At 42.9% G+C, this 22,636-nt stretch overlaps 2 protein-coding genes across 7 annotated transcripts in view; one reads left to right on the forward strand and one right to left on the reverse strand.

Annotated features, from left to right (window-relative positions):
- Positions 1–3,418, forward strand: part of pphln1 (periphilin 1) — a 29,987-nt gene extending 26,569 nt beyond the window's left edge. For all 5 annotated transcript variants that reach the window (XM_038984308.1, XM_038984313.1, XM_038984311.1 and 2 more), the window contains exon 10: positions 2,636–3,418. In XM_038984308.1, coding sequence (XP_038840236.1) covers positions 2,636–2,839 — 204 coding nt within the window. In that variant the 3' untranslated portion in view covers positions 2,840–3,418. The remainder of the gene's footprint in view (positions 1–2,635) is intronic.
- A 2,115-nt stretch (positions 3,419–5,533) lies between these two features.
- LOC120038650 (prickle-like protein 1) overlaps positions 5,534–22,636 on the reverse strand; it is a 74,840-nt gene continuing 57,737 nt past the window's right edge. For both annotated transcript variants that reach the window (XM_038984307.1, XM_038984306.1), the window contains exons 5-8: positions 9,395–9,598; positions 8,772–8,958; positions 7,644–8,594; positions 5,534–7,385 (exon numbers count right to left, since the gene is read on the reverse strand). In XM_038984307.1, the coding sequence (XP_038840235.1) occupies positions 6,463–7,385; positions 7,644–8,594; positions 8,772–8,958; positions 9,395–9,598 (2,265 nt within the window). In that variant the 3' untranslated portion in view covers positions 5,534–6,462. The remainder of the gene's footprint in view (positions 7,386–7,643; positions 8,595–8,771; positions 8,959–9,394; positions 9,599–22,636) is intronic.

Here is a 22,636-nt window from a genome sequence, read left to right on the forward strand (position 1 = left end):
CCCGTCCCTTATGAGATGAATTGTCACATAAACAAACATTACAATACTTTGCTGTAATAATTCTTCTTCCGGTGCACAGTGCACATCACATCAAGAGTGAAGAAAATAAAATACAAATCAATCCATAATAAATAGTAAATAAGGTTATCCAAACACTACTTATATCACTAGAGCAGTAAACAATATACATCTAGAAAAATGAAAGCGAAGGCATTTGAACCCAGTGTAGCACAAAGAGAAGATTAGTGATAGTTCACCTCACTGTTCACACAGGACAGGAGCCAGTAGGAGAGAGAAGATTAGTGATAGTTCACCTCACTGTTCACACAGGACAGGAGCCAGTAGGAGAGAGAAGATTAGTGATAGTTCACCTCACTGTTCACACAGGACAGGAGCCTATAGGAGAGAGAAGATTAGTGATAGTTCACCTCACTGTTCACACAGGACAGGAGCCAGTAGGAGAGAGAAGATTAGTGATAGTTCACCTCACTGTTCACACAGGACAGGAGCCAGTAGGAGAGAGAAGATTAGTGATAGTTCACCTCACTGTTCACACAGGACAGGAGCCTGTAGGAGAGAGAAGATTAGTGATAGTTCACCTCACTGTTCACACAGGACAGGAGCCAGTAGGAGAGAGAAGATTAGTGATAGTTCACCTCACTGTTCACACAGGACAGGAGCCAGTAGGAGAGAGAAGATTAGTGATCGTTCACCTCACTGTTCACACAGGACAGGAGCCAGTAGGAGAGAGAAGATTAGTGATAGTTCACCTCACTGTTCACCCAGACAGGAGCCAGTAGGAGAGAGAAGATTGGTGATAGTTCACCTCACTGTTCACACAGGACAGGAGCCAGTAGGAGAGAGAAGATTAGTGATAGTTCACCTCACTGTTCACACAGGACAGGAGCCAGTAGGAGAGAGAAGATTGGTGATAGTTCACCTCACTGTTCACCCAGACAGGAGCCAGTAGGAGAGAGAAGATTGGTGATAGTTCACCTCACTGTTCACACAGGACAGGAGCCAGCAGGTGAGAGAGATGATTACACAGATCCACAAAGAATTTATTTAAAAAATATAAAGAATGATAAACTCCCATATCTACTGGGTGAAATACCAGTGTGCATCACAGCAGTAAGATGTGACCTGTTGCCACAAGAAAAGGGCAACCAGTGAAGAACAAACACCATTGTAAATACAACCCATATTTATGTTTATTTATTTTCCCTTTTGTACTTTAACCATTTGCACATAATATGACATTTTATAATGTCTATTATTTTGGAACTTTTGTGAGTAATGTTTACTGTACATTTTGTTTATTCCAGTTTTCTTTATTATCTATTTCACTTGCTTTGGCAATGTTTACATGTTTCCCATGCCAATAAAGCCCTTGAATTGAATTGAGAGAGAGAGAAAAAGAGAGCAAGATAAGAGAGGGAGTAGGGGAGAAAGGGAAAATAGAGTGACAGGTCTGTGTTAGTTTCCTAAAGGCCTGACAGTGACTCACCTCTTATAGCAGCAGACTCCGAGACTGAGGCCCTGGGAAAAGGACTGTAGCTGGAAGCTAAACTACTCTGGACGGCACAGCCCCGTGCTGTCTGAGACAGCTCAAAGTATGCAGTGGAGAGCTGTCAGGGTGTGGTAACCAAGGGCTAGTGAGTGGACCATGTTGGAATGTCCATAATGATCTGGACTGCATGTATTCTCTGCTCTCATGTTGGTCTGTAGAAGGTCACAATTCTAAACAGGCCACTTTTCCACTTTTCTCTCCTTCTGCATGTTTATGATGAGAACCTTTTCCAGGTGTCACCCTGGGGCAATGGGGTGGACTGTTTTTCATCTTAATGACAGTTCAACAGTGTCTTCTCTTGGTGTTTTCCCTCCGTTATTTACATCTTTCCTTGTCAGTGCATGTTTCAATTTGTGATTTATCGTGACGGGAAAGATTACAGATTTATGGCCTTCTTTTATTTAGCTCTTGTAATCCAAATGTTGATGTTGGATTGAATTAATTTTAGATAAGCTAGACCAATCCTCCTCTGATCAAATCATTAGACTGTGTTCTAGGTCTGAACTTGTATGACATCAGCAGTATATTTGCTGTTTGGTCTGTGTGAGCCATTGAAGACTCGGTGTGGGTCAGCAGTTCTCAAGGTTTTAACACCTCTCCTCTCATTGTTCCCCTCACACCTGTTCCAAGCCCTAGAGCCTCAACTCCTCTACTTTACTGGGTTTTGAATGGCTCTGGGGCCAGGCTAGCCAATAAGAAGGCTTGTGTGCTGACAGGAGACCTGGGTCTACGTGTTAACACAATGAAGTGTGTTGTTCACACCAGAGTGTTCTCTTCTCCCTTAGCAGGGCTATTGAACGAGCATGTAGACGTGAGCTCTGGGCTCATCAGGAAATAGTTTCTAAAACCAGACCCATTTTCCAAGGAACTTCTGATGTTCCTAATCTCTGAAGAGCTCGTACTGTTCATTTGTTCCAGTTCTGTAGTTGATGAACATGTCCACTACTTGTTGATCATGTTGTATTAGATTGCACTGACTGAAATTCCTTGTGGATAAGAGCATCTGCTAAATGACCAAAATGGAGTGTTATTGGCTCGTGTTTGTGATGTTGTGTTGTTTTCCAGGTGTACCGGCAGGACTGTGAGACGTTTGGCATGGTAGTGAAGATGCTGGTTGCTAAGGACGCCAATCTGGAGAAGCAGCTGCAGACTCCACTCCGAGAGAACCTGGGAGAGATCAGGGAGCGTTGCCTTGACGACCTCAAGCACTTCATCTCCGATCTGGATCAGGTGATTGAGGTCGTACGACAACCGGAACCCTCCATCTGAGACAAACAGCCAATCGCGTCCCATCTTACTGTAAGGGAGCCAATCAGGTCCAGTCTTTGTTGGGCCTCCAGTTTGGGCATACAGTGAGGGCAGGACTCCCAGGGGTCTGCCATGTGTTATGACTATGGATATCTTGAGCGGTATTGGCCCCGTGTTTTCCCATCTTTCTGGGTTTCAGGCCGGATGTGCACCAGGTGACCAATATGTACTGATAATGTCCAGCAGTAATTAGTCAATGTTGTCAGAAACAGTGTTCAAAGTCCTGTTCAGCTACTTCCTCACCACCCCATGAGGGTATTGGTTCTACAATGTCCTTAACTAGTAGAACTGGTATTTAAATTTGGCTAATAGTTCATCTGGGATTTACTGATTTTAAAACTGTTGTTAACCAGTGTAACCATAGGGAACGGTCATCAGTGTTTTTTACTGAACTAGTAATCTAATGATGATGTGTGACGTGTTATAGGTCCGTATCCACTGGTACCACAGACAATGTTCTGCTACTACAGTACCAGTCAAAAGTTTGGACACACCTACTAATTCAAGGGTTTTTCTTTATTTTTACTATTTTCTACATTGTAGAATAATAGTGAAGACAACAAAACTATGAAATAATACATATGGAATCATGTAGCAACCAAGAAAGTGTTAAACAAATAAAAATATATTTGAGATTTGAGATTCTTCAAAGTAGCCACCCTTTGCCTTGATGACATCTTTGCACACTCTTGGCATTCTCTTCACCTGGAATGCTTTTCCAACAGTCTTGAAGGAGTTCCCACATATGCTGATCACTTGTTGGCTGCTTTTCCTTCACTGCGGTCATACTCATCCCAAACCATCTCGATTGGGTAGAGGTCGGGTGATTGTGGAGGCTAGGTCATCTGATGCAGCACTGCATCACTGCATCACTTTCCTTCTTGATCAGATAGTCTTTACACAGCCTGGAGGTGTGTTGGGTCATTGTCCTGTTGAAAAACAAATGATAGTCCCACTAAGCGCAAACCAGATGGGATGGCATTCGCTGCAGAATGCTGTGGTAGCCATGCTGGTTTAGTGTGCCTTGAATTCTAAATAAATCACAGATAGTGTCACCAGCAAAGCACCCCCACACCATCACACCTCCTCCATGCTTCACGGTGGGAACCACACATGTGGAGATCATCCGTTCACCTACTCTGCGTCTCACAACGACACGGCAGTTGGAGCCAAAAAGCAAAAATTTGGACTCATCAGACCAAAGGACAGATTTCCACCGGTCTAATGTCCATTGCTCGTGTTTTTTTGGCACAAGCAAGTCTCTTCTTCTTACTGGCGTCCTTTAGTAATGGTTTCTTTGCAGCAATTTGACCATAAAGGCCTGATTTCACGCAGTCTCTTAACAGTTAATGTTGAGATGTGTCTGATACTTGAACTCTGAAGCATTTATTTGGTCTGCAATTTCTGAGGCTGGTAACTAATTAATTTATCCTCTGCAGCAGAGGTACCTCTGGGTCTTCCTTTCCTGTGGTGGTCTTCATGAGAGCCAGTTTCATCATAGTGCTTGATGGTTTTTGCGACTGCACTTGAAGAAACTTTAAAAGTTCTTGCCGTTTTCCGGATTGACTGACCTTCATGACTTAAAGTCATTTCTCTTTGCTTATTTGAGCTCTTCTCGCCATAGTATGGACTTGGTATTTTACCAAATAGGGCTATCTTCTGTATACCAACCCTACCTTGTCACAACACAAATTATTGGCTCAAATGCATTAAGGAAAGAAATTACACAAATGTACTTTTAACAAAGGCACATCTGTTAATTGAAATGCATTCCAGGTGACTACCTCATGAAGCTGGTTGAGAGAATGCCAAGAGTGTGCAAAGAGGTCACCAAGGCAAAGGTTGGCTACTTTGAAGAATTGCAAATATAAATATATATTTTGTTTAACACTTTTTTGGTTACTACATGATTTCATATGTGTTATTTCATAGTTTTGATGTCTTCACTATTATTCTACAATGTAGAAAATAGCAAAAATAAAGAAAATCCCTGGAATGAGTAGGTGTCAACTTTTGACTGGTACTGTAAGAGTCCAGTTAAAAAGCAATGTCTTGTTTTATGAACTCTTCCTGCTAGGTCCATTTGATTTGAGATGGCAGCAGCTGAAGCAAGACTTTTGGTGCTACTGCCTGGGAGTAGGATTGTGCTACTTGTGTAAAGTCTTGTATGGTCTGAGAATATACATGTTCTCTCTTTTCTTTTGTATGGAAAATGTGTTCATCTGACTGTTCTACTTCAGCCAGTATGGCACTGGCCTGCTATGTGTGATTACATGTAGTATTTCCTGACAGGATGTTGTATTCACCACCAGTGCTCATTTTCTCTGGGGGGAGAAGAAGACACTTTCTAAACGTCAGATGCTCAACTCAACTTTCTATATGTGGAACTGACACGTCTTTGATGATTAAATGATTTTTGAGTATAACAATAATAAAGATGGTTTTTATTATGTAAATGGCCTAGTAGACTATGTAGTATCTACCATTCACATATCCGGTTTGGTGCCATCCGATGGTACTTTGTGGGTCAGTGTTTGGTTTAGGTGCACTGCTTGAACACCAAGTTATTTGCATTGTATATTTTGATATTTACTTTGTCCAAAAATGCTATCAAATCAATTATTCTAGTATATACGAGAAACTGAAACATTTTCTGAATCGTTGGGTAAGAATATTTATTAAATGTTTTTTACATCACAACAGTTAAGTATTCATGGTATAATAACCTGCGCTGTATAAAGGGCATGTATGGAGAAGACCTCTGTAATGTAAATGAATCTCGACGGGATGGTTTTACATTGTATTTCACACCCTGAGGGACAAGCGTGTTAGAGAATAAACATTGGAATACAGGAAAGACTCAGGGTATCACTTTACATTGATGTTGAGAGGTTTAAGAGCAACTTCATGTTAATTGTTAGCCTACCAGAAACAGTAAATTGTTACCAGAAACCAGATATTATGGCACTTTGATTTGAGTAAGCAGATGGTTTGTATCCTGGCAACAGTTGGTTTGTTTTTTGTAAAGCCTTGATTGATTGACAAGTGATGCGTGCAAAATAGATCTGCTTGTTACTACGACGACAGCTTGACCCGCCTCCCTACGCCAACTTTGTTTACATCAAAACCAGAAAAATCTTAGTTCAAACTCAGGGATATAAAAATACCACTATTAACATTTTAACTTAATATATACATTCATATTTTGTACTATTAAATAATTATGTTGGTTAGTCTCTAGAAGTCTACTTTACTAACTATTCCTCTCCCTGTCAGCATTAACAATAGTGCATTAATTGCCATTTAATGCACACAATGGTATTGCTGGAATACTTTCAATGGTTCATCATACAATGTTGTTTAAAAAAAAAAATGTTTTTTTGGTAAATTTTATAAAAAGAAAAGGAGAAAATGTCTTTTTTTTTTTAGGTCTCCTGGCATGGTTTGAGTGTTAGACATGACCCATAATAAGAAGTCCAATAATATGGACAATGCTTTGTCCAGCAAGTCAAACTACAAAGAACTGGTCTCACCTGTCCACAAATGATTAGTGCTGGAAGTAAAACAGAGAATGTACATCTAGATTATGAAATGATGCAGTTCTTGCCTCTGTGACCCTTCTTTCTGGATTTAGTCCGTGAGTCGTTGGGCGACATGGCTGTAACGCGTGTTGGGAAGTCCTCGGTGTAGTATTGATACCTGCTAGGAACCCTGGGCTGGGGAATGAGCTGCCCCAGGAAGTAACCTTCCTCCTCAGAGTCTGAGGAAGAAGAGGAGCAGGTGGAGCACCAGTCTTCCTCGTCAGCGTACAGGCCACCTAGGAAGCGGTCGCGATCCCGGTCACCCCGAGCCTGGAGGGAGTAGTCCGAAGTGGTGTGGGGATAGGGTGGCGGCCTGTGAGCACCAGGGCCAGGTTGGTTGAAGAGGGCCGCATGGTGTTCCTGAAGGGAACTCAGACCATGTCCCTCGTAGGACCTCTGCACCCGTTCCTTAGGCAGGAGGTTAAGAGCGTTGTCCGAGCGGGCTCTGCGGTTGTGGTGGCGGCCGTGGTGGTGCCGGCGTGGCCTTTCGGGGTCCTCGTGGTGGTACACCCTCCGACGCGTCCTCTCACTCTGAGGCTGACGCACCGCCAGGTTCTGGTAAGACCCGTTATCCACCGTGTCCTCAGAGAACTTGACCATCTGCTGGCCAGGTGTCCGTGTGGACTGGGACCTGCTCCTCCTCAACACTGGCAGCTGAAGGTGAGGTGGTGGCACCTCCTGTTTAGGAGGGACGGGTGGGAGCTGCAAAGACACCGGCCCCTGTACCCTCTGCGCCCCCCTCCGCACCTCCTCTTCCTCCTGGTCTGCTGCCCCCTCCTGGTGATCCAGAGAGTTGGCGCTGCGGTGGAGCATGGAGGAGTTGAGGGTGCCCATGATGCTCATCTTCTCACAGTCTTCTGGGTCCAGCAGGTTGTGGAGGGAGTAGAGGATCTGACCCTCCTTACTGTCTCCATCCGCTGACGCACCTGGGAGGACAGGACAATATAAAGTTGTGTTACTCGAGAAAGAAGCAGGAAAACAAGAGTTCTTTACTGTAGCTAATTACTGTAGCTATTTTGTTTCATGGCTTTTTATACTATCTTTTCCAGTTCCATTTAAATCTCCATTATTATACTGGAATTAAGAACTGATCGCCGACTACCTTTACCAGACTACTTTCACCAGAAGTTCACCAAACACTGTTTTACAGTGAACAAAGAAGAGCATGTGATATAAACTCTTACCAGTGATGTTAGACAGGGCTAGAGAGTCCATGGAGTCTCCGACACTGTGCTCAGTCTTCCTCAGCTCGTCTGTGATGCACTCTAGAGAGTCTTCACACCACTGCCTGGGGTCCAGCATCCATAACCCTGCTCCCCCAGCGCTAACCCTCTGGTCCATCAGCCCCTGGTCCAGATCCAGATCATGGATCTTTCTGGCACTAGCAGGGCCCGGATGGCTTCCGTAAGCCGAATCCCCAAGCCCGTCTTGGGACTGGGCCCAGTACATCTCAGGCAGGTGCTTCTTACTGACCAGCCCATCCTGGGACTGGGCCCAGTACATCTCAGGCAGGTGGCTCTGGTTCGTGGGACTGGTGGTGGAGATGGAGGCTGGTTTACTCTCAGGCTTCAGCCAGGGTTCGGCTGACCTACTGGTGCTGGGTTCCTCTGAAGGTTGCGTCTGGAACACCCCGGCGCGGTCCCCGAACTTGAGCAGGAGCTGGGTCATGTAGTCCTCGTGTTCGGCCCACTCCTCTGGATCCTCCGGAGCGTCCTCTCGGTCCCTCCAGGTGTGCTCCTCAGTGATGCCCATGTGGGACAGCTTTTGCCCCACAATATCCATATCTCTGTCCCCTCTATATCTATCTCCATATAGACTAGGAGTCTTGTTATAGTCAGCCACTGCAACTGGGTTGAAGAGCTGGGACTGCCTCCACTGTTCAGCCACCGGGTGGCTACTCTTGCCCATGTGGCTCTGGCGGGATTCCCGAGAGCCGGCGGACTGGAAGACCGAGTCGGAGGAGTCTGAGGCGTAGACGTCTTCTCCCAGGCTGCAGGCCTTGGAGCAGTAGATACGGCCCTGCTTGGGCAGGAAGGGACAGCCCAGCAGGGAGCTCTTACACTGGGCACAGCAGAAACACGTGTCTGTAGCGTGCCAGTGGACACCCTCGTAGGTCATCTGGGCGTGGTCCACTCCTGGTGGAGGCAAGAAGGGAGGGAGAGAGGAATGGAGGGAAGAGAGGGAGAGGTGGTGAATGTAGAGCAACATCTCTTAAAGGCTTCAGCAACAGGCTACACATTGTCAACAACTCTTTATTTATTCCAGTAATCAGGCGTAGATTGATCACATATGAACCAGAGATATTGACTCACCTATATTCTCCCCGCAGGCTTCACAGTACTCCGCGTAGAGAGACTCAAAGCAGCCGCAGCAGTAGGGGCGGCCATCTTTCATGATGTATCGCTGACCGCCGAGCACCGTCTCACACTCGAAACAGGCAAAGTGCTTCATGTGCCAGTGACGCCCCTCGGCCTCCGTGCACTCGTCAGAAAAAATTATCTGAGGGGGGGGAAATAAACAGACATGTTTAAATACTGTCTGCTACCTATAGAATAATTAGGAAACAGAAACACAAGATTAATTCAACTTCAGTTACTAATTGTGCAATAAGCTTATTGGTCACATTGCCTCAGTAGGCTACTGTCTATCTCCAGTGTTTAATGAGCAGACTGACTAAAGCCTAACTACTGTACTGTATGTTGAAAAGAAGTCAGCCATTGGCTTGAAACAAACACTTCAATGTTTCATGTCTACAATGAGTTAACCTCATCACAGGTTATTGATCACACACACACCCAGTGATCTCACCTCATCACAGGTTATTGATCACACACACAGTGATCTCACCTCATCACAGGTTATTGATCACACACACACACACAGTGATCTCACCTCATCACAGGTTATTGATCGCACACACACACAGTGATCTCACCTCATCACAGGCTGAGCATCGTGGTTTCAGCAGTTCAGCATGGTGCCGTCCACAGTGGATCTTTCCATCCTGGTGGAAGTAGATAAGGTCTACCAGCAGCTCCTGACACGTGGCGCATGCAAAGCATGCTGGGTGCCAGCACGGCCCCGGACCCGCCCGCGACGCAAAGATGGCCAACTCTCCTCCACTGATCCCCTCACCACACTGGGGATGAAACAACATCACATCATGTTCATATGGAGAACGATGGGGTATCGTTGAAGAAGCAGGGTATACATAGCCTGTTCCCAGATCTGGTAATTAAGTTACCAGCAAAACAGAACGGATCCCTGAGTCATGTCAAGCGATGTTTCAGTCCACACAAAACACCAAGGAATGAGTAAATGGTTTTGGTGTTTGTGTCTGTGTTGTTTTGTTGTGTACATGTTTAAGTAAAACCAAACACTACTATAGCCTCATCCCTCCAGATTGTATGATTCCAGAAAGCTCACCAGAGCATATCTGAACATACAGTCATCAGTCTTTAAATAACCACTGCCAGACCTGGGTTCAAATACTATTAGAAATCTTTCAAATACTGGAATTGCTTGCTTTAACCTGCCTAGAGTGACAGATGGGCAGTGGTCCCATTGCGCTAGGCTAGCTCAATCAAGCCAGGCTAAAGTATTTGAAATTATTTCAAATACTATTTGAACCCAGGTCTGAGCACTAGGGCCACAGGACACCACTCACAGCTGTTGTCCATTATTACCAAGCCACCATCGGCCTTGGAAACCGGGGTGTCGTGTGTCCCCTGAAGGTACGGCAATCAGAACTACAGCTATAGGCAAAGCCACGCCGCTTTGTGAGTCTCTCTCTCTCTCTGTCGCTCTCTCTCTCTGTCGCTCTCTCTCCGTCTCTCTCTCTCTCTCTCTCTGTCTCTCTCTCTCTCTGTCTATGTCTCACTCTCTCTCTCTCTGTCGCTCTCTCTCTGTCGCTCTCTCTGTCGCTCTGTCTCTCTCTCTCTCTCTCTCTCTCTCTCTCTCTCTCTCTGTCTATGTCTCTCTCTCTGTCTCTCTGTCTGTATGGGTGGTATTCCAACATGCCAGTACTCAGTCACTCAAACCAGCCATGCCTTTACAACATGCCAGTCACTAGTCTCATAGGATGTGGTCACTAGTCTCATAGGATCTGGTCACTAGTCTAATAGGATGTGGTCACTAGTCTCATAGGATGTGGTCACTAGTCTCATAGGATGTGGTCACTAGTCTAATAGGATGTGGTCACTAGTCTCATAGGATGTGGTCACTAGTCTCATAGGATGTGGTCACTAGTCTCATAGGATGTGGTCACTAGTCTCATAGGATGTGGTCACTAGTCTAATATAATGTGGTCACTAGTCTAATAGGATGTGGTCACTAGTCTAATAAGATGTGGTCACTAGTCTCATAGGATGTGGTCACTAGTCTCATAGGATGTGGTCACTAGTCTCATAGGATGTGGTCACTAGTCTCATAGGATGTGGTCACTAGTCTAATAGGATGTGGTCACTAGTCTCATAGGATGTGGTCACTAGTCTAATAGGATGTGGTCACTAGTCTCATAGGATGTGGTCACTAGTCTCATAGGATGTGGTCACTAGTCTCATAGGATGTGGTCACTAGTCTCATAGGATGTGGTCACTAGTCTAATAGGATGTGGTCACTAGTCTCATAGGATGTGGTCACTAGTCTAATAGGATGTGGTCACTAGTCTCATAGGATGTGGTCACTAGTCTAATAGGATGTGGTCACTAGTCTAATAGAATGTGGTCACTAGTCTAATAGGATGTGGTCACTGGTATAATATGATGTGGTCACTTGGTCACTAGTCTCATAGGATGTGGTCACTAGTCTAATAGAATGTGGTCACTAGTCTAATAGGATGTGGTCACTGGTCTAATAGGATGTGGTCACTAGTCTAATATGATGTGGTCACTGGTCTAATATGATGTGGTCACTAGTCTAATATGATGTGGTCACTAGTCTAATAGGATGTGGTCACTGGTCTAATAGGATGTGGTCACTAGTCTAATATGATGTGGTCACTAGTCTAATAGGATGTGGTCACTGGTCTAATAGGATGTGGTCACTAGTCTAATAGGATGTGGTCACTAGTCTAATAGAATGTGGTCACTAGTCTAATAGGATGTGGTCACTGGTCTAATAGAATGTGGTCACTAGTCTAATAGGATGTGGTCACTGGTCTAATAGGATGTGGTCACTAGTCTAATAGGATGTGGTCACTAGTCTAATAGGATGTGGTCACTGGTCTAATATGATGTGGTCACTAGTCTAATAGGATGTGGTCACTAGTCTAATAGGATGTGGTCACTGGTCTAATATGATGTGGTCACTAGTCTAATAGGATGTGGTCACTAGTCTAATAGGATGTGGTCACTAGTCTAATATGATGTGGTCACTAGTCTAATACGATGTGGTCACTAGTCTAATAGGATGTGGTCACTAGTCTAATAGGATGTGGTCACTAGTCTAATAGGATGTGGTCACTGGTCTAATAGGATGTGGTCACTAGTCTAATAGGATGTGGTCACTGGTCTAATAGGATGTGGTCACTGGTCTAATAGGATGTGGTCACTAGTCTAATAGGATGTGGTCACTAGTCTAATAGGATGTGGTCACTGGTCTAATAGGATGTGGTCACTAGTCTAATAGGATGTGGTCACTGGTCTAATATGATGTGGTCACTTGGTCACTAGTCTAATAGAATGTGGTCACTAGTCTAATAGAATGTGGTCAGTAGTCTAATAGGATGTGGTCACTAGTCTAATAGGATGTGGTCACTAGTCTCATAGGATGTGGTCACTAGTCTCATAGGATGTGGTCACTAGTCTAATAGAATGTGGTCACTAGTCTAATAGGATGTGGTCACTAGTCTCATAGGATGTGGTCACTGGTCTAATATGATGCGGTCACTAGTCTAATAGGATGTGGTCACTAGTCTCATAGGATGTGGTCACTAGTCTAATATGATGTGGTCACTAGTCTAATAGGATGTGGTCACTAGTCTAATATGATGTGGTCACTAGTCTAATAGGATGTGGTCACTAGTCTCATAGGATGTGGTCACTGGTCTAATATGATGCGGTCACTAGTCTAATAGGATGTGGTCACTAGTCTAATATGATGCGGTCACTAGTCTCATAGGATGTGGTCACTAGTCTCATAGGATGTGGTCACTAGTCTAATAGAATGTGGTCACTAGTCTAATAGGATGTGGTCACTGGTCTAATATGATGTGGTCACTTGGTCACTAGTCTCATAGGATGTGGTCACTAGTCTAATAGAATGTGGTCACTAGTCTAATAGGATGTGGTCACTGGTCTAATAGGATGTGGTCACTAGTCTAATAGGATGTGGTCACTGGTCTAATAGGATGTGGTCACTAGTCTAATATGATGTGGTCACTGGTCTAATATGATGTGGTCACTAGTCTAATATGATGTGGTCACTAGTCTAATAGGATGTGGTCACTGGTCTAATAGGATGTGGTCACTAGTCTAATATGATGTGGTCACTAGTCTAATAGGATGTGGTCACTGGTCTAATAGGATGTGGTCACTAGTCTAATAGGATGTGGTCACTAGTCTAATAGAATGTGGTCACTAGTCTAATAGGATGTGGTCACTGGTCTAATAGAATGTGGTCACTAGTCTAATATGATGTGGTCAGTGGTCTAATAGGATGTGGTCACTAGTCTAATAGGATGTGGTCACTAGTCTAATAGGATGTGGTCACTGGTCTAATATGATGTGGTCACTAGTCTAATAGGATGTGGTCACTAGTCTAATAGGATGTGGTCACTGGTCTAATATGATGTGGTCACTAGTCTAATAGGATGTGGTCACTAGTCTAATAGGATGTGGTCACTAGTCTAATATGATGTGGTCACTAGTCTAATACGATGTGGTCACTAGTCTAATAGGATGTGGTCACTAGTCTAATAGGATGTGGTCACTAGTCTAATAGGATGTGGTCACTGGTCTAATAGGATGTGGTCACTAGTCTAATAGGATGTGGTCACTGGTCTAATAGGATGTGGTCACTGGTCTAATAGGATGTGGTCACTAGTCTAATAGGATGTGGTCACTAGTCTAATAGGATGTGGTCACTGGTCTAATAGGATGTGGTCACTAGTCTAATAGGATGTGGTCACTGGTCTAATATGATGTGGTCACTTGGTCACTAGTCTAATAGAATGTGGTCACTAGTCTCATAGGATGTGGTCACTAGTCTCATAGGATGTGGTCACTAGTCTAATAGAATGTGGTCACTAGTCTAATAGGATGTGGTCACTAGTCTCATAGGATGTGGTCACTGGTCTAATATGATGCGGTCACTAGTCTAATAGGATGTGGTCACTAGTCTCATAGGATGTAGTCACTAGTCTAATATGATGTGGTCACTAGTCTAATAGGATGTGGTCACTAGTCTAATATGATGTGGTCACTAGTCTAATAGGATGTGGTCACTAGTCTCATAGGATGTGGTCACTGGTCTAATATGATGCGGTCACTAGTCTAATAGGATGTGGTCACTAGTCTAATATGATGCGGTCACTAGTCTCATAGGATGTGGTCACTAGTCTCATAGGATGTGGTCACTAGTCTAATAGAATGTGGTCACTAGTCTAATAGGATGTGGTCACTGGTCTAATATGATGTGGTCACTTGGTCACTAGTCTCATAGGATGTGGTCACTATTCTAATAGAATGTGGTCACTAGTCTAATAGGATGTGGTCACTGGTCTAATAGGATGTGGTCACTAGTCTAATATGATGTGGTCACTGGTCTAATATGATGTGGTCACTAGTCTAATATGATGTGGTCACTGGTCTAATAGGATGTGGTCACTAGTCTAATAGGATGTGGTCACTAGTCTAATATGATGTGGTCACTAGTCTAATAGGATGTGGTCACTGGTCTAATAGGATGTGGTCACTAGTCTAATAGGATGTGGTCACTAGTCTAATAGGATGTGGTCACTAGTCTAATAGGATGTGGTCACTGGTCTAATAGAATGTGGTCACTAGTCTAATATGATGTGGTCACTGGTCTAATAGGATGTGGTCACTAGTCTAATAGGATGTGGTCACTAGTCTAATAGGATGTGGTCACTGGTCTAATATGATGTGGTCACTAGTCTAATAGGATGTGGTCACTGGTCTAATATGATGTGGTCACTAGTCTAATAGGATGTGGTCACTAGTCTAATAGGATGTGGTCACTAGTCTAATATGATGTGGTCACTAGTCTAATACGATGTGGTCACTAGTCTAATAGGATGTGGTCACTAGTCTAATAGGATGTGGTCACTAGTCTAATAGGATGTGGTCACTGGTCTAATAGGATGTGGTCACTAGTCTAATAGGATGTGGTCACTGGTCTAATAGGATGTGGTCACTGGTCTAATAGGATGTGGTCACTAGTCTAATAGGATGTGGTCACTAGTCTAATAGGATGTGGTCACTGGTCTAATAGGATGTGGTCACTAGTCTAATAGGATGTGGTCACTGGTCTAATATGATGTGGTCACTTGGTCACTAGTCTAATAGAATGTGGTCACTAGTCTAATAGAATGTGGTCACTAGTCTAATAGGATGTGGTCACTAGTCTAATAGGATGTGGTCACTAGTCTCATAGGATGTGGTCACTAGTCTAATAGGATGTGGTCACTGGTCTAATAGGATGTGGTCACTAGTCTAATAGGATGTGGTCACTGGTCTAATAGGATGTGGTCACTAGTCTAATAGGATGTGGTCACTAGTCTAATAGGATGTGGTCACTAGTCTAATAGGATGTGGTCACTGGTCTAATAGGATGTGGTCACTAGTCTAATATGATGTGGTCACTGGTCTAATATGATGTGGTCACTAGTCTAATATGATGTGGTCACTGGTCTAATAGGATGTGGTCACTAGTCTAATATGATGTGGTCACTGGTCTAATAGGATGTGGTCACTAGTCTAATAGGATGTGGTCACTAGTCTAATAGAATGTGGTCACTTGGTCACTAGTCTAATATGATGTGGTCACTAGTCTAATAGAATGTGGTCACTAGTCTAATAGAATGTGGTCACTTGGTCACTAGTCTAATATGATGTGGTCACTAGTCTAATAGAATGTGGTCACTTGGTCACTAGTCTAATAGGATGTGGTCACTAGTCTAATAAGATGTGGTCACTAGTCTAATAGGATGTGGTCACTAGTCTAATAGGATGTGGTCACTGGTCTAATATGATGTGGTCACTTGGTCACTAGTCTAATAGGATGTGGTCACTAGTCTAATAAGATGTGGTCACTAGTCTAATAGGATGTGGTCACTAGTCTAATAGGATGTGGTCACTGGTCTAATAGGATGTGGTCACTTGGTCACTAGTCTAATATGATGTGGTCACTAGTCTAATAGAATGTGGTCACTAGTCTAATAGAATGTGGTCACTTGGTCACTAGTCTAATAGGATGTGGTCACTAGTCTAATAGAATGTGGTCACTTGGTCACTAGTCTAATATGATGTGGTCACTAGTCTAATAGAATGTGGTCACTAGTCTAATAGAATGTGGTCACTTGGTCACTAGTCTAATATGATGTGGTCACTAGTCTAATAGAATGTGGTCACTTGGTCACTAGTCTAATAGGATGTGGTCACTAGTCTAATAAGATGTGGTCACTAGTCTAATAGGATGTGGTCACTAGTCTAATAGGATGTGGTCACTGGTCTAATATGATGTGGTCACTTGGTCACTAGTCTAATAGGATGTGGTCACTGGTCTAATATGATGCGGTCACTAGTCTAATAGGATGTGGTCACTAGTCTCATAGGATGTGGTCACTAGTCTCATAGGATGTGGTCACTAGTCTAATAGGATGTGGTCACTAGTCTAATAGGATGTGGTCACTAGTTTAATAGGATGTGGTCACTAGTCTAATAGGATGTGGTCACTAGTCTAATAGGATGTGGTCACTAGTCTAATAGGATGTGGTCACTAGTCTAATAGGATGTGGTCACTAGTCTAATAGGATGTGGTCACTGGTCTAATAGGATGTGGTCACTAGTCTAATAGAATGTGGTCACTAGTCTAATAGAATGTGGTCACTAGTCTAATAGGATGTGGTCACTAGTCTAATAGGATGTGGTCACTAGTCTAATAGGATGTGGTCACTAGTCTAATAGGATGTGGTCACTAGTCTAATAGTATGTGGTCACTAGTCTAATAGGATGTGGTCACTAGTCTAATAGGATGTGGTCACTAGTCTAATAGGATGTGGTCACTAGTCTAATAGGATGTGGTCACTAGTCTAATAGGATGTGGTCACTAGTCTAATAGGATGTGGTCACTAGTCTAATAGGATGTGGTCACTTGGTCACTAGTCTAATAGAATGTGGTCACTAGTCTAATAGAATGTGGTCACTAGTCTAATAGAATGTGGTCACTAGTCTAATAGAATGTGGTCACTTGGTCACTAGTCTAATAGAATGTGGTCACTAGTCTAATAGAATATGGTCACTAGTCTAATAGAATGTGGTCACTAGTCTAATAGAATGTGGTCACTAGTCTAATATGATGTGGTCACTGGTCTAATAGGATGTGGTCACTAGTCTAATATGATGTGGTCACTGGTCTAATAGGATGTGGTCACTAGTCTAATAGGATGTGGTCACTAGTCTAATAGAATGTGGTCACTTGGTCACTAGTCTAATATGATGTGGTCACTAGTCTAATAGAATGTGGTCACTAGTCTAATAGAATGTGGTCACTTGGTCACTAGTCTAATATGATGTGGTCACTAGTCTAATAGAATGTGGTCACTTGGTCACTAGTCTAATAGGATGTGGTCACTAGTCTAATAAGATGTGGTCACTAGTCTAATAGGATGTGGTCACTAGTCTAATAGGATGTGGTCACTGGTCTAATATGATGTGGTCACTTGGTCACTAGTCTAATAGGATGTGGTCACTAGTCTAATAAGATGTGGTCACTAGTCTAATAGGATGTGGTCACTAGTCTAATAGGATGTGGTCACTGGTCTAATAGGATGTGGTCACTTGGTCACTAGTCTAATATGATGTGGTCACTAGTCTAATAGAATGTGGTCACTAGTCTAATAGAATGTGGTCACTTGGTCACTAGTCTAATAGGATGTGGTCACTAGTCTAATAGAATGTGGTCACTTGGTCACTAGTCTAATATGATGTGGTCACTAGTCTAATAGAATGTGGTCACTAGTCTAATAGAATGTGGTCACTTGGTCACTAGTCTAATATGATGTGGTCACTAGTCTAATAGAATGTGGTCACTTGGTCACTAGTCTAATAGGATGTGGTCACTAGTCTAATAAGATGTGGTCACTAGTCTAATAGGATGTGGTCACTAGTCTAATAGGATGTGGTCACTGGTCTAATATGATGTGGTCACTTGGTCACTAGTCTAATAGGATGTGGTCACTAGTCTAATAAGATGTGGTCACTAGTCTAATAGGATGTGGTCACTAGTCTAATAGGATGTGGTCACTAGTCTAATAGGATGTGGTCACTGGTCTAATAGGATGTGGTCACTAGTCTAATAGAATGTGGTCACTTGGTCACTAGTCTCATAGGATGTGGTCACTAGTCTAATATGATGTGGTCACTAGTCTAATAGAATGTGGTCACTAGTCTAATAGAATGTGGTCACTTGGTCACTAGTCTCATAGGATGTGGTCACTAGTCTAATATGATGTGGTCACTAGTCTCATAGGATGTGGTCACTAGTCTAATATGATGTGGTCACTAGTCTAATATGATGTGGTCACTAGTCTAATAGGATGTGGTCACTAGTCTAATAGAATGTGGTCACTTGGTCACTAGTCTAATAGGATGTGGTCACTGGTCTAATATGATGCGGTCACTAGTCTAATAGGATGTGGTCACTAGTCTCATAGGATGTGGTCACTAGTCTCATAGGATGTGGTCACTAGTCTAATAGGATGTGGTCACTAGTCTAATAGGATGTGGTCACTAGTTTAATAGGATGTGGTCACTAGTCTAATAGGATGTGGTCACTAGTCTAATAGGATGTGGTCACTAGTCTAATAGGATGTGGTCACTGGTCTAATAGGATGTGGTCACTAGTCTAATAGAATGTGGTCACTAGTCTAATAGAATGTGGTCACTAGTCTAATAGGATGTTGTCACTAGTCTAATAGGATGTGGTCACTAGTCTAATAGGATGTGGTCACTAGTCTAATAGGATGTGGTCACTAGTCTAATAGTATGTGGTCACTAGTCTAATAGGATGTGGTCACTAGTCTAATAGGATGTGGTCACTAGTCTAATAGGATGTGGTCACTAGTCTAATAGGATGTGGTCACTAGTCTAATAGGATGTGGTCACTAGTCTAATAGGATGTGGTCACTGGTCTAATAGGATGTGGTCACTAGTCTAATAGGATGTGGTCACTTGGTCACTAGTCTAATAGAATGTGGTCACTAGTCTAATAGAATGTGGTCACTAGTCTAATAGAATGTGGTCACTAGTCTAATAGAATGTGGTCACTTGGTCACTAGTCTAATAGAATGTGGTCACTAGTCTAATAGAATATGGTCACTAGTCTAATAGAATGTGGTCACTAGTCTAATAGAATGTGGTCACTAGTCTAATAGAATGTGGTCACTAGTCTAATAGGATGTGGTCACTGGTCTAATATGATGTGGTCACTAGTCTAATATGATGTGGTCACTAGTCTAATAGAATGTGGTCACTGGTCTAATATGATGTGGTCACTAGTCTAATAGGATGTGGTCACTGGTCTAATATGATGTGGTCACTAGTCTAATATGATGTGGTCACTAGTCTAATAGAATGTGGTCACTAGTCTAATAGAATGTGGTCACTAGTCTAATAGGATGTGGTCACTGGTCTAATATGATGTGGTCACTAGTCTAATATGATGTGGTCACTAGTCTAATAGAATGTGGTCACTGGTCTAATATGATGTGGTCACTGGTCTAATATGATGTGGTCACTAGTCTAATAGGATGTGGTCACTAGTCTAATAGAATGTGGTCACTAGTCTAATAGGATCTGGTCACTGGTCTAATAGGATGTGGTCACTAGTCTAATAGGATGTGGTCACTAGTCTCATAGGATGTGGTCACTAGTCTAATAGGATGTGGTCACTGGTCTAATATGATGTGGTCACTGGTCTAATATGATGTGGTCACTGGTCTAATAGGATGTGGTCACTGGTCTAATAGGATGTGGTCACTAGTCTAATATGATGTGGTTACTAGTCTCATAGGATGTGGTCACTGGTCTAATAGGATGTGGTCACTAGTCTAATAGGATGTGGTCACTAGTCTAATATGATGTGGTTACTAGTCTCATAGGATGTGGTCACTAGTCTAATAGGATGTGGTCACTAGTCTCATAGGATGTGGTCACTAGTCTAATAGGATGTGGTCACTGGTCTAATAGGATGTGGTCACTAGTCTAATAGAATGTGGTCACTGGTCTAATAGGATGTGGTCACTGGTCTAATAGGATGTGGTCACTGGTCTAATAGGATGTGGTCACTGGTCTAATAGGATGTGGTCACTAGTCTAATAGAATGTGGTCACTAGTCTAATAGGATGTGGTCACTTGGTCACTAGTCTAATATGATGTGGTCACTGGTCTAATATGATGTGGTCACTGGTCTAATATGATGTGGTCACTAGTCTCATAGGATGTGGTCACTAGTCTAATAGGATGTGGTCACTAGTCTAATAGGATGTGGTCACTAGTCTAATAGGATGTGGTCACTAGTCTAATAGGATGCGGTCACTAGTCTAATAGGATGTGGTCACTAGTCTAATAGGATGTGGTCACTAGTCTAATAGGATGTGGTCACTGGTCTAATATGATGTGGTCACTAGTCTAATATGATGTGGTCACTGGTCTAATAGGATGTGGTCACTAGTCTCATAGGATGTGGTCACTAGTCTAATAGAATGTGGTCACTAGTCTAATAGGATGTGGTCACTAGTCTAATAGGATGTGGTCACTGGTCTAATAGGATGTGGTCACTAGTCTAATAGGATGTGGTCACTTGGTCACTAGTCTAATAGAATGTGGTCACTAGTCTAATAGAATGTGGTCACTAGTCTAATAGGATGTGGTCACTAGTCTAATAGAATGTGGTCACTAGTCTAATAGAATGTGGTCACTAGTCTAATAGGATGTGGTCACTAGTCTAATAGAATGTGGTCACTAGTCTAATAGGATGTGGTCACTAGTCTAATATGATGTGGTCACTGGTCTAATATGATGTGGTCACTAGTCTAATAGGATGTGGTCACTAGTCTAATAGAATGTGGTCACTAGTCTAATAGGATGTGGTCACTAGTCTAATAGGATGTGGTCACTAGTCTAATAGAATGTGGTCACTAGTCTAATAGGATGTGGTCACTATTCTAATATGATCTGGTCTCTAGTCTAATAGGATGTGGTCACTAGTCTAATAGGATGTGGTCACTAGTCTAATAGGATGTGGTCACTAGTCTAATAGGATGTGGTCACTAGTCTAATAGGATGTGGTCACTGGTCTAATAGGATGTGGTCACTAGTCTAATAGGATGTGGTCACTAGTCTAATAGGATGTGGTCACTAGTCTAATAGGATGTGGTCACTAGTCTAATAGGATGTGGTCACTAGTCTAATAGGATGTGGTCACTAGTCTAATAGGATGTGGTCACTAGTCTAATAGGATGTGGTCACTAGTCTAATAGAATGTGGTCACTTGGTCACTAGTCTAATAGAATGTGGTCACTAGTCTAATAGAATGTGGTCACTAGTCTAATAGGATGTGGTCACTAGTCTAATAGGATGTGGTCACTAGTCTAATAGGATGTGGTCACTAGTCTAATAGGATGTGGTCACTAGTCTAATAGGATGTGGTCACTAGTCTAATAGGATGTGGTCACTTGGTCACTAGTCTAATATGATGTGGTCACTGGTCTAATATGATGTGGTCACTGGTCTAATATGATGTGGTCACTAGTCTCATAGGATGTGGTCACTAGTCTAATAGGATGTGGTCACTAGTCTAATAGGATGTGGTCACTAGTCTAATAGGATGTGGTCACTAGTCTAATAGGATGTGGTCACTGGTCTAATATGATGTGGTCACTGGTCTAATAGGATGTGGTCACTGGTCTAATAGGATGTGGTCACTAGTCTAATATGATGTGGTCACTGGTCTAATAGGATGTGGTCACTAGTCTCATAGGATGTGGTCACTAGTCTAATAGAATGTGGTCACTAGTCTAATAGGATGTGGTCACTGGTCTAATAGGATGTGGTCACTAGTCTAATAGGATGTGGTCACTGGTCTAATATGATGTGGTCACTAGTCTAATATGATGTGGTCACTGGTCTAATAGGATGTGGTCACTAGTCTCATAGGATGTGGTCACTAGTCTAATAGAATGTGGTCACTAGTCTAATAGGATGTGGTCACTAGTCTAATAGGATGTGGTCACTAGTCTAATAGGATGTGGTCACTAGTCTAATAGGATGCGGTCACTAGTCTAATAGGATGCGGTCACTAGTCTAATAGGATGCGGTCACTAGTCTAATAGGATGTGGTCACTAGTCTAATAGGATGTGGTCACTGGTCTAATATGATGTGGTCACTAGTCTAATATGATGTGGTCACTGGTCTAATAGGATGTGGTCACTAGTCTCATAGGATGTGGTCACTAGTCTAATAGAATGTGGTCACTAGTCTAATAGGATGTGGTCACTAGTCTAATAGGATGTGGTCACTAGTCTCATAGGATGTGGTCACTAGTCTAATAGGATGTGGTCACTAGTCTAATAGGATGTGGTCACTGGTCTAATAGGATGTGGTCACTAGTCTAATAGGATGTGGTCACTGGTCTAATATGATGTGGTCACTGGTCTAATAGGATGTGGTCACTGGTCTAATAGGATGTGGTCACTAGTCTAATATGATGTGGTCACTGGTCTAATAGGATGTGGTCACTAGTCTCATAGGATGTGGTCACTAGTCTAATAGAATGTGGTCACTAGTCTAATAGGATGTGGTCACTGGTCTAATAGGATGTGGTCACTAGTCTAATAGGATGTGGTCACTGGTCTAATATGATGTGGTCACTAGTCTAATATGATGTGGTCACTGGTCTAATAGGATGTGGTCACTAGTCTCATAGGATGTGGTC

Source organism: Salvelinus namaycush, unplaced genomic scaffold (genome assembly GCF_016432855.1).
Source record: "Salvelinus namaycush isolate Seneca unplaced genomic scaffold, SaNama_1.0 Scaffold229, whole genome shotgun sequence".
Classification (NCBI taxonomy): Eukaryota; Metazoa; Chordata; class Actinopteri; order Salmoniformes; family Salmonidae; genus Salvelinus; species Salvelinus namaycush.